The sequence below is a fragment of the Poeciliopsis prolifica genome, unplaced genomic scaffold, assembly GCF_027474105.1.
Source record: "Poeciliopsis prolifica strain line A6 unplaced genomic scaffold, Auburn_PproV2 SCAFFOLD017, whole genome shotgun sequence".
Classification (NCBI taxonomy): domain Eukaryota; kingdom Metazoa; phylum Chordata; class Actinopteri; order Cyprinodontiformes; family Poeciliidae; genus Poeciliopsis; species Poeciliopsis prolifica.
In genome coordinates, this window is record NW_026562392.1 from 9349925 (window position 1) to 9364807 (window position 14883).

Below are 14883 nucleotides of genomic sequence, written 5' to 3' on the forward strand. Positions count from 1 at the left end.
TCGAAACTTGAGGTTAAATTTTATTTCCACATCACATTATTATTGTTATTTACCCTTCCTGTTGTCGGGACTCTGACTATCACCGGAAGTCATGTTAGAGATTTACCGTTCCGTTTAAAGTAACACATAAAACGAGAACGAAAATAAGAGATAATAAGCTGTATTTTGAAGAAACTTTGCTGATAATTATATTTAACTAAAACGTTGCACCTCGAAGATACAGAATGTGGAAAAGGGTTCAGTGACTTTTATTTTGAAAGCACTTAACCGGAAGCAAGTGTCACCTCTTATTATGTCGCGCTTGACGCAGGCAAAAAATAGCGAGGAGGTGGAGAGTATGAGGGATTGTCTTTACTGTTAACCCGACTGGTTTGGCTTGTCACACGCCCTTTAAGGCAGAGCATGTGTCTTATTCACTGACAAAACCACGGAGGTTTTTATTTTTTTATTTTTTTTATTAAAAAGGACCGAAAGAACAGCCGCCAATTTGTGCTGTGACTGAAAAACTTCACAGGATGAGCGAACCGGAGGACGCAATATTTAAAACCACCGGCTGCAAGTGGCTGCTGCCTGTCAGCGGATACTTGGGCTTAACTCTGGACCAGGTAGGACATGAGTCAAACTTATACCGCAGAGGGACGTTTTTATTAAATAAAACTGACGACACAACACCAGGGTACGTCATGACGTGATATTTAATGTATGGGCTGAGAGAAAGAAACTCTTGTTTGTGCGGAGACGCGGACATTTGCGCAAACATCGCTGCTCCTGACGTCAGAGGCTGCAGAGGTATGTCCAAAATCAAAACAGCTGGTCTGTCGAAATTAGGAAGCATAAATTGCCAACCTCTTGTCGCAGGTTAATTATGGGGGCACGCCTCCAGGTTTCCTATATGGGCAGCCAGACACCAGTAACATTAGAAACAAAAAATACCATCAGTTTATTGTATTCTATTTTTTTATATGGTGTTATCATTCTCTCACCATATATTGTGGGTCAAGAGTTAATATCAAAGATTAAAAGATGTAATGACATCAGGCAAGACCTCGTTCTCTGTTTTATTCATGTCCAGTGTGATCCATAATCCTGACTCTGTGAAATGAACACTTTTCAGATCAGGGGTCTTCAACCTCTACAGTCCAACCAGTCTCCTTTTGTCTTTATATTGAATTAAATCTGTCAGCTTAGTTGACTCTAGAAAAAACAAAAACATTTTCTTCGGGTTATGCTTTTTGTTGTCTAGTGAAGTTAAAGTCTAAAGTTAACTTTGTTAAAAATTTCAGAACAAAGAATAAAAAACAACTTAATTGATGGATGGATAGCTGTCCTCCACAAGCCTGGTTCATCCTTAAAAACACAATTTCCAGACGCATGAAGCGGCCATGTTCATCTGATAAAACAATCATATACAAATATAAACAATGTGGGTTAGTTCAGCCATCATGGGTTGACTACTATGGAAAAAGTTGTTTTCTGTGTCCAAGAGGAAAGCGCTTTGAGGTGAAATGTGTGCATGAATCCCTGAAACAAGATATAGAACCTTGTGATGATGTCGACTTTAGCTGATTGATTAGTGTCATCCAGACTAAAACCAGTCTGGATGGCATAATTGATTCTTAGAGTACATGTAAGTGGCTACATGTATTATTGTAAAGTCGACTTTTGATGAATAGCCTATCTAATAATGCATCTAACTGATAATGATATATATTGTGCAGCCTCATTTTCAAGTGTTTATGATAAACCCCAACTTACTGGAGCATTTGACCTCTCCAGACTCATTCTTTCCTTTTTTTGAACCTCTTCCCCCCCACCACTTCCATTGCAGGTGAACTTCCTATCCTGCCAGCTGTTTGCTTTGCTTGCTGCCTTCTGGTTTCGTCTCTACCTCAGTCCTAACCATGCGAGCCCCTTGGTTCGGCATGCTGTCGCCACGCTCCTAGGAATCGCTTTTCTTCTCTTCTGCTTCGGATGGTAGGGTGTGACACTGTTCCACGCCATCTCCCATTCATGTCCTTTTATTCACAAATCAGTCCATTCAAACATAATGATGTCATCATAAATACAGATGTGAAATTTAATACTTATAGTCAGTTTACATGTCTCCTTTGATTGTGTGTGTTCTTTTCTGCAGGTATTCTACCCATATCCTCGCTGTGGTGGCTGTTAACTATTTTCTCATCATTAAAGCTGACATCAACAATGTACACAGGCAAGGATTTTTCTTCATACCGCTAAGTGAACTTGTCAGGACTCACCTGTCTTGTGGTTTTAGGAAAACAGTGTATCCGGACCCGACAAACATGTCTAACTTGTCATTTCGTCACCTGGTTGACAGATCTGCTTCCTAGAACTCTATTTCCAGAGTTGGTGTAACAGCCGTAGCTATTAAGGTTCTTGTTGATTTCAGGTTAATCTTGTCAGACTAGATCAGTCCCTCCCAGAAACCAAACCAACTACTATAGGTGGGCTCACTTGAGACTTGCAATGATGGCAATTATCTATCTTGTTAGAAAATTGTTAGTTGTTTTTGTCTTGCTTGAACAAAATCACTTCATCTATGCATTCTGACAATGCAGTCAGTCGCATAATCCACCACGTCAGTCGCGTTATCATTAAAACCTCAAACTAATGAGGAGCACGCCAGATGCAAGGCAGCCGGATAGTTCTGACAGTGTATATATATATATATATATATATATATATATATATATGTATATATATATATATATATATATATTTATATATATATTTTTATTTTTTTTTTTAATAAGTGCTACATACATATTTTTCCGTTTGTATGGCTGCTTGGTTCTGTTGTTTACATTCCTCAAGCATTGTTTCAATCTTGTCTTCATGAACCAAGTCGTATGAATGAGGTAAGAGAAGTTGTGTTATTCACGTGTGCAGGGAAATCCTGCCAGCAGAGTGGCATAAAGATCAACTTGACACTGTTGACTGTATACAAAAGCTTTTGAAACCCAAAGTTGAGCTTCCCCTTCACTGGTTCAATATAAGGTGAAAGAATAAATCAAGCCAAACTTTGAACTGCTGTTACATGTTTTTTAACATTGTTGTGGAAAATGTATACATTTCCTATGATTGTTTATTATCTCTTTCCATACTTTTGGAGCTTTAAAGCTTTTTATGTGACCGTGTATAAATTGCCACACATTCAGAGATCTCCAGCTGAGTTTTATCTTCTTTTTTTTTTTCTCATACAATAAAGATGGAGGTTTGCAGCTGCCTCATATACATGTTTCCTTCGACTATGGCAATATCGCTCACTGGATTAAAACGTGTGATTTCACCCCACTGTATAAAAGGCAGTGGGGGAAGCCACAGATGTAAGTTTTGAGGATTTAAAATACAAAAACCTCAAGGCTTCTTGATCAAAGTTTTGGTTACACAGTTCATATGAACCAAACATGATTTTTATTTCATAAAAAAATCAGAAAACCACGCCTTCCTTCCACTTGACAGTTCTCTTTACTTTGTGGCGGGTTTAAAGTTTACATCCCCAGAAAATGCACTGAAGTTTGTGATTGAAATGGGAAACTCACAGAAGTTGCATGGTGTACTCTTGTGGCTATTATCATATCCTATCCAGTAAGTTGTCAGGATTTCCTAATATTGCTCACAACTTCTTAAAAGCTTTATCAGCAAAAAAAAAAAAAAAAGATTAAAACTTTCCAAGAAGTTAAAAAAATACTCCAGCACTGAGAAATTGAGTCATCTAATGACTCACCTAGAGGTGGAAAATACTTCAGTTACACCTATTCAACAAAGATATCCTGATTGGCTTTTGTTTGCATTACTTATTTTTTCCTTATCTCCTCACATACACACAGGTACTCCATGGTGACAGCTATGGGTTATCTGACTGCGTGCCACGTGAGCAGAGTCTTCATCTACAGCTACGGCATACTTTCCACGGACTTCTCCGGGTAAGGACAGAATAAATCCTCACCTGTGCTTCACCACGCCCACTCAATGACAGCGTGGTCAGAAGTTCGGTTGTAGAGCTGCTCCTTTGTTGTTGGTCGACATTTCCAAACTGTGAGCTTCCACTGTTTCCATATCCTTGTGTCAATAAGGCACCACCGATTTGAACACAGCAGGAAACACTGCTCAAAGGTGACGCTGCCCAGCCAGTTAATTGTATGTTAGTGTGGTTTTCTTTAGTCTGCATGTTTTCTTCGTTGTGTTCTGGAATGGAATTAAACAGGATAGTGAGATCCGATTGCCTTTTACAGAAGATGGGAGTGGTGAGCAAATCAGTTCTTAATTGTACGAACTGGAGCTTTTCAGTTGGTTTCACATCCTGTATAAATACATGCATTCAATACAAAGGACACATTAGTTAGATTTAACATCAGTTCTGCATGATGTCATTTAAAACATTAACTCCAGCATTTTCAGCACGCTGTGTTACTTTATTTGTTTGACTGAATGAAGGGAATAGTGAACTGTGTTCCCCAGTCTTTTTGTTTAGTTGCACTGTGGGTGAATTAGTTGGCAGCTTCACTTGTCCTCCATGTGACTTTGCTTCCAGTCAGGCCTGTGAGCCAGATTGTCCTACAGTCATATATTGAATTAGGGATCCAACTCAGTGTCAGGCTCTTTTTTATGTAGCCACTATGAAAGAGTGAAAATCTTGACATGTATCCACTACTACCTGTCCAGATGTTCAGATTAAACGGATAAATCATCTTTAGCAGATGATATCGTAAGTCCTCTAAATATCATAAACCTTTTCTGAACCCTTTTGATGTAATAACCACAGATTTCTGTATTTTAGAGAGTTTATGTGATAGACCAACACCAGGTGGCACATAATTGCGCAGTAGAAGGAAAACCATTTAAGTTTTTTTTTTTTTTTTAATACAATAAAAAATATAGAAAATATAATATGCATTTATATTCATCCCACTTTGATTTGTGGCTTTCAAGCATCAGTGAATTAGAAAATGGTGGCGGCATTGTGGAAGCTGCTCAATGTTCAAGAATTGGAGCTAAATCGTGAAAAAATACTTTAAGTAAACCTCTTAGAGACATTTCAGATTTTTAATTGTAACAAAAAAAAATTCTTTCCACTTGTCTACTATAAACTATGTAGTTTTGGTCCCCCTCGCCATACTTTTGGAGCTTTACTTTGTGGTGGGTTTAAAGTTTACATAAAATCTTGAATGTGCTAAAGGTGGAAAAGGTTAATCCCTGTACAAAGCGCTGTGAAATAAAATTATGTTCTGATTGTCTACTTTAATGTTTTCTGCAGAGAGAAATTCTGTTTGATTTGGATTCACCTCCCAAGTTTGAGCAGACAGTTATTTGTTCACGGACTTTTCCATAAGCTAATAATTGTACAGTCTGCAGGTAAAACCCAGTCAGAGAGCATGCTGCTGGGTGGGACTCTGATAATCTGATAATCGACCAACTCCTGATGAGCTGGCACTGCCAGCCACATGGCCTGCCTCCTTCCTTCTACAGCTTTCCATGCATACAATGCAGTCCACTCAGAGAGAGGAATGAGAGTGTTTAAGGGTGTGTTTGTGTGTCAGGGAGAGAGATGTAGTGTACAGTGTATGTGCCTTTGTGAATGACATGCCACCTCATTCCCGTGTCTATGTGAATAAAGCAGAAAGTGTTGGAGAATTGAAGTCTTGGACATATAGCAACTGAAGCTGAGAGCAGAAAACACAGTTGTCCTGTGTTTTTCACAAGCTAAAAAGTGAAGGTAGATGCTTCAGCCAAACTCAGAGATTTAGAATAAATAGCAGTGGATTAATAAGTGACCTGATTTGCCTCTGCTGGAACAGGACACATCAATTCGCCAGAGAAGGCACACTCTGTAGCCTCCCACAGCAAACTCGAGAGTGCTTCAGTATCAGAAAATTACACTTTATCAGAACAAAATCCTGCTGTAAAGCCAGTCACACTGTTTGGAGACGCTGTGATTTCTGTCGTGCAGCATAACTCCTTGAGTTGTGCTGTTATTTTGTGATCTGATCTCATGAGGGAAATGTGTTGTTTTCCTGTAAAAGTGTCTTGGGTTGTAGTTGTAAACATCAGATCTTCCTACTGCCAGGCTCTGCCTCTGCAGTTCTCACAGTTTACACCAATTAATGATTTAGACAATGCTTCATAATTGTAAAAGTTGACTGCACTGACAGCTCAGTGCAAAGATATTGGTAATGAGGTTCAAAGCCTGTCATAGTACACCAGCTGTATGTAATCCAGTGCCTTCTGTTGAGTAGTTATTAATGTCGTTGATTTGTTTTCCTTCAATTCCAAGTACTCTGTGTATCAAAGTTAGGACCTGCAACATTTACTTGTAACTCTGCTGAAGATGTTGCAAAAATGTTTTTTTTTTTAAATAAACTAAGTGGTATCTACGAGGATACAACTGAAAGATTAATATGTTTTAACCTTTTCACACAGCTTGTCTGTGTAAAAAGACTGCATCTTTTTGTGATCTGCTTTTTTTTTTAGATGTTTTTCACTGTTGGCAGCATTCCTGCAATTTTTCTTTTTGAGCCTATTTTCTATATTATGCAGTTGTCTTCAGATTTTTTCAAAGCTGTTTTGATATATATATTTTTTCTTCCTGCCACCCAGATGTAAAACCAGTCGTCCTGGCCTATTCACAGTATTTTACCATTTGTTTCTCAGGTTTTAACACTGCATACAATTCTGTTCATCTTTTGCTCGGCCTGTGTTTCTTTTGTATGTTTTTATGTAATTTGTAAACTGTATTTCACAAAGTGATTTAGAAGTTAATTGAATCTCTAGAACCTAATTCATTAATATTCTGGTGCTCCTCCTTTTTCTGAATAGACCTTTGATGATTGTAACCCAGAAGATAACCATGCTGGCTTTCCATCTACATGACGGTAAGACATCTGAATATATCCACAAAAAATACAAACAAGATCTCGACAAACGCTGGAATGGTTTAAGTCATCAAAAAACCTCTATGGATAATAACTTTGGACTTGTTTGAATCAGAAAAAGACATATTTGTGATGTGAGCAATAATTTAACTCTAATTTGAATGTGCCTACATTTTATGACGAAGTGAAGCACGGATTTAGATTTGTATTATTTTATTTCAGGGATGTGTAAGAAAAGTGAACAGCTGACATCAGAGCAGAAGCATGTGGCTATACGGTACGTTTTTTGTGAAAGGCCGTTTCAGTTGCTCTTCCACACACACTCTTGTCCAGCATCAATGAAAGCAGTAGGAAGGAGATCTGGTATTTAAAAACTAGAGGATTGTATCTAAAGTAACACCTTGTTAAAAGAGCAAAACATTTTTTGTTTTTCCTTTAGCAGCCAAGGACAATGACATGGCCGTGAAATCATGGTGAATAGCTTGTTCTTAAAAGTAGCATGCTGGAAACCTAGAACAGAGACATAATTTTGCATGACGCATATGGCATTTTTCTGCATGTGAAATGACTGTCATCAAAGCACGCATGCCAATTACATAAAAACCGAGTAAACCCCGCCACCCCAAAATAACTCAAAACATAAAGTAGTCCAGTCACATGCATTGTCAGTTTTTGCTACTTTTTACAATTTACAACCTGACCTTAATTCTATTTTAATGTGACCTCTTTAACCAGCAAGCAGACTGTTGTGCTATCTCAAGTGTGCCAGTGTCAGTTCAGTTCAGTTTGCAATTGTTTTTGTTTTGATTTCAGAACTGCATGCACTTTGCATTTTACACTGGAGCTGAAGAAAATTCATTAGGAATTTCAAAAACCATCCCATCTCCCTTTAACTTTTACTTACTATCATGCTGTGGGGATTTTACGTGACAGACCAACACAAAGTAATTCATAACTGAGAAGTGGAAGGAAAATGTTAATGCTGACATTAAGTTCTGCAGACTGTTGTATGTTTTTGTATTCAGCCCATTGAGACGACACTAAATCTCATTTCTGCTGCAAGTCTTTAAAGCTTGAACGGTTTATTTTCTGAGGGTAGTTAGTTGTATTATATTTTCTTTAGGGATGTCAGAAAAAAAAGCTGAATACAAATGCAGGGCACACTTTTCAGAATTTTATTTGTAAAAAAAAATATTGAAAACATTTAGCTTCTACTTCGTAATAATAAACTGTTCACATGAAATCCCTATAAAATATATTAGTTTATGGCTGTAATGTGAGAAAATGCAGAAATGCTCAGGTAGAACATGTATTATTATTATAATAATTGTGCATTTGACCTAAAGTGCAAAGTTAAAACATAAGCAGATTATCTGCCTAGATTTTATTAATTTTTGTTTTTTAGATTTTGAGGAAAATAGAATTTACTTTAATTTAATTTGCTTGTCATTTTCCCGGCAGTGTGAGGCCGTCTCTTATCGAGTATCTGAGCTACAATCTGAACTTCCTGAGTGTCTTGGTTGGGCCCTGCAGCAACTATAAGGACTACATCGACTTCATAGAGGGCAAACACATCAGCTGGAGGCTAAAGCAGCACTCTGGAACATGTAATGGGCAAAATGGTTACGACAAGACGCCCGACCCATCTCCTCTCGTAAGCTCATTTACCCACATTTGACTGGTAGCCTGTTGTTGTAGCGTGAGGAAGTGTTGCTCAAATGTAAACTGAGAAAAATATTTGTTTGTTGGTTTGCAATGTTTTTCGTTTAATTTTAGGAATTAAAAAAATATAGATTTGTCTTTGTAATCTTCCATAACAAGCTGTTGTTTTTTTTTTTGATAAGTGCAGTGTCTTTAATATTACTTTTCACGTCAAACTTTGTTGCGTTTCACCCAGTATGACATGAAGAACATGCACATTATTCTGTAAGCGTGTTATGCATTAGTTTTTTCAGAACTAAACGAGAAATAAACTTTAGTTGTAAAGGTGAAATCATGGACCTAATTTTTATTTTTTATTTTTCAGAACGCAGTATGTCGAAAGCTGCTGGTCTGCTGCGGCTGCCTGTTCATCTTCCTCTTCATCACTCGGTCATTGCCGATTACTTACAACGTAGACAACCACTTTGTTGGCCACGCCTCCTTCCTCAGCAGGCTCACCTACGCGTTCTTCTCCATACAAGCAGCAAGACCCAAGTTCTACTTCGCCTGGACGCTTGGTAAGCTCTGAGCGCGTGCACCGCCTCCAGGGATTTAAATCACAATAGTTGGAAGAGCAGCGTGTCCTGTCTTCTTCTGACAGCATTGTTTGATTTATTTCTTAATCATTAATTATTTCACAAATATGTTTGCATGTGTTTTCAGCTGATGCAGTAAACAATGCAGCAGGTTATGGTTTCCTGGGGATAGATGAGAGTGGAAAACCCTGCTGGGATCTTGTCTCCAATCTCCACATCATAGGGATTGAGGTAGCCCGGGTTTTTGGTACCACATTTCATCTTATCGTTATTTAATGTATGATGACGATGATACAACTTGTTAATTCGATAACATTTTGAACATAAGAATTAGTTTCAGGAGTTTTATTGGGGGGAGGGGTGTATTCTGTAATTCATGGAAGGTCAAATTAATAAATGTAGATTCAAATGTATACATCTTTAACTCTGACACTTTATGGTGTAATCAAGTAGTCTCTGGCAGAATCCTGGCTGGTTGTTTGGGCTCTCTTCTCAGAAACAGCGGAGCTCATTTAACTCTCATTGTTCTGGTACAGCTTTTGGGAAGGTAGTTTTAATGTAGGTCTGAGATTCTACCCAATTCGGCCCTAGTGTTAGCTGTTTGACCCAGACAGCCTCTCAGTGGAAATGAAATTGGATGAGGTGTTTAGGAATAAGTCACCATATACCAACTGTAGTAATGAAAACCCCTCAACTCGACAGATGGATGGTTGGAACTTGGACACTGTTGTGTGTAAACTGGTTTTAGGAACAGAAAGCTTCTGGAATAGCCAGGAGCTCAAATATACTGAAAACATGAGGACTCTGTCAGTTCCCAGGAAGCAGCATATTGAAACTCTGCTAATTGTGATGAAAAGAGGTCAATCATTCAATCAGAAGGACGCTTGACGTTTGTTGAGGACTACAGTGACATCTCATTTCTCTGCAACCTGCTAATGGCGACTATTAAAAAATTGGCAAAGGTTCATGGATATATTTGATCATTTTTGGTCCTTTTCACATTGTGTTCGGACTCATTTATTGTTTAAAAACACTGAAGTTGTATGACGTATCATCATTTCATCCAGAACCAGAAGTTGCACATGGATCAAGTAAAGTGCAAAATGAACACAATGTTGATGCTGATTCTTTTCAGACAGCAACCAGCTTTAAGACCTTCATAGACAACTGGAATATTCAAACAGGGATTTGGCTCAAAATGTGAGTTCAGATGATGATAACACTCACACCCATTCACACACTTCACAGACAGAACCTCGAATAGATTTTCACTTAAGACGTGCTTCTCACATTCTCCCTGTTTCTTCAGGGTGTGTTATGACCGAGCGGTGAAACACCGCTTGGCATTGACCTTCATCCTGTCTGCCTTGTGGCACGGTGTTTATCCAGGATACTACTTCACCTTCATCACTGCTATTCCCATTACCATAGCAGCAAGGGCTGTAAGTAAACCTCCTTCTCTGGGATTTCAACACTGAAAGCTAAAAGAAATGAGCTAACAGAAAATGAACTTATCCTTATTTATTTATTTTTTCATCTGTCTCCAGATACGCAGGTCTATCAGGCACTACTTCATCGGCTCCAGAGTCCTGAAGCTCGGTTATGACATTGTAACTTGGGCAGCGACTCAGCTAGCCATCTGCTACACTGTCATGCCTTTTCTCCTTCTCTCAGTAGAACACACTATGGTTTACTACAGGTATGTGCTCCTTGCTTCTGCAGAGCTTCTCTCTCAAACTACAGTGCCTTGAAACCTTATTCACCTCTTGAACCTGTCCACATTTTTACAAACACGAAAAACATAAAAAGTGTGCCATACGTATGAACTCTGACCAGCTTCTTTATCCACATGTAATACAAAAAAAAAGCATGATGTTTGTGTGAAGTCATTGTTGCCTTCACAGAACCCCCGGTCTCACGTTCAAATGAGTTTCACTGCATTTTAACTATATTTACCAAGTAGATAAAGACTGATTGCACTGGACTTTGTTTAGTGGGAGCCGAGAATACATATGCATACCACAGTAATCAGATCTGCATCTGTATCATGACAACATTTGGAAAAATTCAAGCATGAAAGTAAACGCCTGTCTTTGCACGCATTGCATATCTGAGATTTTCTTCTTTTTTTTTTCTTTTGTTTTACAAAAGGATTGGAGGAAAGTCTGCCATTTGTTTCTAAATAATAATAATAAAAAAATGATGTGCTTGAATGTCTGCTTCTGGAAAATGTGGCCAAACTGGTTTGGTTTGTGCAGTTTCAGATGGATGGATTCATTTGGTGGCTGTTCATGGTGTAGAGACAAATTTTTGAAGCAATGTTACTTTATATCTTCTGAATCAGAGCTCCAGAGACACAAGTGCCTCTCAGGAATGTTCCACAGTGGCTCTAAAAAAAGTTTGATTAAAACTGTTAAAGAAACAAATGCAGGTTTTAGCTACTTTTCAGTTTTTGCATGGAATAATTATGTTTCATTTCTACCGCCGAATGATACTGAGATCATTTTTTCTTTTGATTTATTTTTCTTGCTATCGAGATGAAAACTATGTGCAAATAACATCGTCCCATTTAAGAAAATGTTGCAATCGTCTTTTAGAAAACGTTAGATGTCTCTTTATTTTAAAATCTAAAAATAGGAATGAAATGTCCATCCATCCATTTTCTTCTGCTTGGGGGTTTAGCAGCTTAAAAAGCTGCTAGGAATGAAATAGTTCTTTCAAAATGACAACATGTCCTGTGTGGTCGATATTTGTTGTAAATCGTACGTTTTCTCTTTTTTTGAAAAGGTCGTGTAATATTTGCGTCTCTAAACCAGTTTTATTTAACTTACCGAGGACAAAAAAAAAAGTCCTTTTGATTGAAAATGTTCTAAGTGATCAACTTTTCTGTTCACACACCGGATAAATGGCCACGTTTGACGAGTCGCACTCAGTTTCCTTTCTTCCTTTTCTTTTCCCCCAGATCTATGTACTTCCACGTCCACATCATCAGTATTCTGGCTGCAGTCGTCCTCCATCAGAAACATAAACCCAGAGAACCTTCTGCCACCAACAAACCGGCTCCCCCTGACTCCTCTTCCTCGTCCTCCTCTTCCTCAGCAGCTGCGTGCTCAGCTCAGTGCCAGCCTGTTCACTCCAACAATAAGGACAAAGTAAACTGAACATCCCATCCTCGCGTGGTTTTTAAGCAGACTCGGCTCGTCCTAGGAGTGCGTTCTGCCTGCTCCAATTGTGAAAAGTGTATGCTATTTATTATTTTTGCTGCAATACAGACGATTGATACAGAGACCATAAGGACAAGCAAAAGCTGAAGGAATATCTCCGATGCCAGCTCTGCCACGGCGACTGCCTTCCCTCCCGAACCCCCCCCTGCCCTCTCCACCCACCTCGACACCAGCTCGCCGTCTTCAACCGCAAAAAAACACAGCGGTGGAAAGAGAAACGGAGCTGTCTTTCCTCTCCGTCCTCAGTCCATTCTCTCCCTCCGTCCCCCTTCCACTGTTGGGACGGGAGCCAGCGCAGTGGGAGAGCGGCAAATACCAGAACCCGCACACACAGACTCATCTGTAAACGGACACGAGGAAGCAAATATGCACATGCTCCTCCGACATGCTTGCACTCGGTCACACTCTGACGGCACACAAAGGCCGTCCTTGTGAGTTCACAAAAGAGCGTGCAAAGAGGCTGTGGCCGCTGCGCCTACTTTACTTTACCCAGAAGATGTTGTAGATTTGTGTGGGTGAGTGTGTGTGAATGCTGATTTGGCCAAAGTTACATGCCAACAGCTTCTGTCAGCGACAATGTGGGTCAGTATTACTCTCACTGCCTATCGACCCGGATGAAAACCATAGGAAATACTCAAAGCAAAGTTCTTTATGAAAGTCTGTTAATCAGGAGCTTGGGGATTTTTTTTTTTTTTTGATGCTGCAGCAAACATGACTAGAAAAGTGGACGCATATCTAAAACAGGAGATTTAATTGTGAATCACTGGGTTAATGATTTATCCCTTTAGGTTGAATCTCTCTGTTCTGAAGTCGTGTGAATTTAATAGTGACATCGTTCATAATGTGCCTATCATGCGGTCAGGGCTGGATACTTGTTACTATGATAGAAAGAAACTGGATAGAAAGTTGGATTAAACTAGAAAAGACGTGCTAAGACTTTTTTTTGGGCCAGGCTGTAAACACTGGGCTCTAAGAAATGGACAATACAAAAAAGAGGACAGTTTGCTTTTAAACTGTGATTTTCCCTGGTAGGACATGCCAATTGAACAGAGACATCTGGTGGCTGGTGGTGCCATTTAGTCTGATCTTAATTAAACAGTAAAAGGATTTTAGCCGAAACGGATTAAATAGTTTTTTTTTAAGCACAGGGATCCTAAACATGTGTAATTCTTAAATTAGTGTTCGATTTGTTTGAGTTCTGCTTCCACGTTGGCACATTTGAAACATGATTTAAATGGTTGTTAATGGTGCTGTCTGTTGACATCTTGACATTTCAGCTACATTTATAGAAATAGATTTCTGTATGACAAGATCAACACAAAGCTGTTTTATTCCTGCTACATAGGAACTCTTATGACGCGATTTGCTTTTGAACAACGTTTTACCCTTTGGGCAGATGTGCAGTGTGGTTGTCCTTGTTTTCGCCTAATTTAATGACTGATTTTCACCTCTTACTGCCCTTTATGTATCCATCTTTAGAGCCGAGGACTGAAAATTCATGTGTGTTTCTAAGCATCCTGTTTCCAGTCTGAATAATCCTGACATGTCCCTCTTTCTGCTGCCCAGTAACGAATCAAAGATGCAGGAAATCGTGGACATTCTGGGCTGGGCTAAAATTTGAACGCTCTAGCACGATTCATCCCTGGTGTCAGCAGCAAGCAGCGGGAGCCCACTCTCTGCTTACTTCACTTTCATGAAGCAATAGAAAACTTGTTTGAGGTGTGACTGACAGGTTTTATGTTTTTTTTTTAAACTTTTTAATTTTTTTTTTATCTGGTGAAACTCTTTCTCTCTAATGCTCTGCACTCTGCTCCAATCAAATCAAGATTTGCATTAAAAGAATAAACCCTGCAGGGTTCAGTATAATAATAATAATAATAATATTGATTATGTTAACCTTTAATGCCCATTAGTGCCTCTGACAATTTATGCTGCACTGATGACGACTGATTGTGGTTTTCTCTGTGAGTGTTTAATATTTAGACGTTGGTCTGGTGATACAGTGTTACAGGCTGATTGCATGCAGACTCATGCGACAAATGCTGGGCATGTAAAATGAAGCTTTCCCCGAGCCTGGGAACCTTTTACGTTTATTGTGGCTAAAAATGGCACCATCCCTGAAATGATTGGAGCAGGGAAAGGTGTGGCACATCTACAGTATGAGTGCGCTGTCAGAATGAGCAGCTATTTGAATGATTTAACACTGTTAGTGAGGATTTGTTTTGTTTGCAGACTTTCTTATCTGTATGCACTGACTGTCTGTCGATTGGTTTTATTTTTCTACGGCGCCGCTGCTCCCATTTTAGTATCATTTTAGAGGAGAGTGAGTGGTTAAATATTGATCTTAAAGTGAAATAAAGTTTCAGTGAACAATGATGAAAACAAGCATCATTTTGTGTCATTTTTATTTCAGCACAAAGTCAAAATCCCCTCATTGCTTCTCCCAAGCTGTGGCCTCCCATGATAACCTCTGGGTGGCTCCCTCCCCGTCCCTTGTGACGCTTCTCTTTTCCTCTTTGAAACTGTGTG

At 39.0% G+C, this 14883-nt stretch overlaps 1 protein-coding gene across 1 annotated transcript; it reads left to right on the top strand.

The window, feature by feature from the left end:
* The first annotated feature begins 349 nt into the window (after positions 1 to 349).
* mboat1 (membrane bound O-acyltransferase domain containing 1) lies at positions 350 to 14674 on the top strand. The gene is made up of 13 exons (XM_055041823.1): positions 350 to 605; positions 1829 to 1974; positions 2135 to 2212; positions 3852 to 3947; positions 6838 to 6893; positions 7116 to 7170; positions 8355 to 8547; positions 8920 to 9112; positions 9258 to 9361; positions 10266 to 10330; positions 10440 to 10572; positions 10678 to 10829; positions 12093 to 14674. Exons 1-13 carry the CDS (start codon positions 516 to 518, stop codon positions 12289 to 12291), a joined length of 1560 nt encoding a protein of 519 aa, XP_054897798.1. The 5' UTR covers positions 350 to 515; the 3' UTR covers positions 12292 to 14674.
* Positions 14675 to 14883: the final 209 nt, after the last annotated feature.

What these genes read in the sequence shown, in the direction of transcription:
- mboat1 (XM_055041823.1), top strand. Translation starts at nt 516, where the DNA reads ATGAGCGAACCGGAGGACGCAATATTTAAAACCACCGGCTGCAAGTGG. An exon ending in CTACTTCGCCTGGACGCTTG is followed by an intron (nt 9,113 to 9,257) that starts GTAAGCTCTGAG and finishes ATGTGTTTTCAG; the next exon opens with CTGATGCAGTAAACAATGCA. An exon ending in TCCACATCATAGGGATTGAG is followed by an intron (nt 9,362 to 10,265) that starts GTAGCCCGGGTT and finishes GATTCTTTTCAG; the next exon opens with ACAGCAACCAGCTTTAAGAC.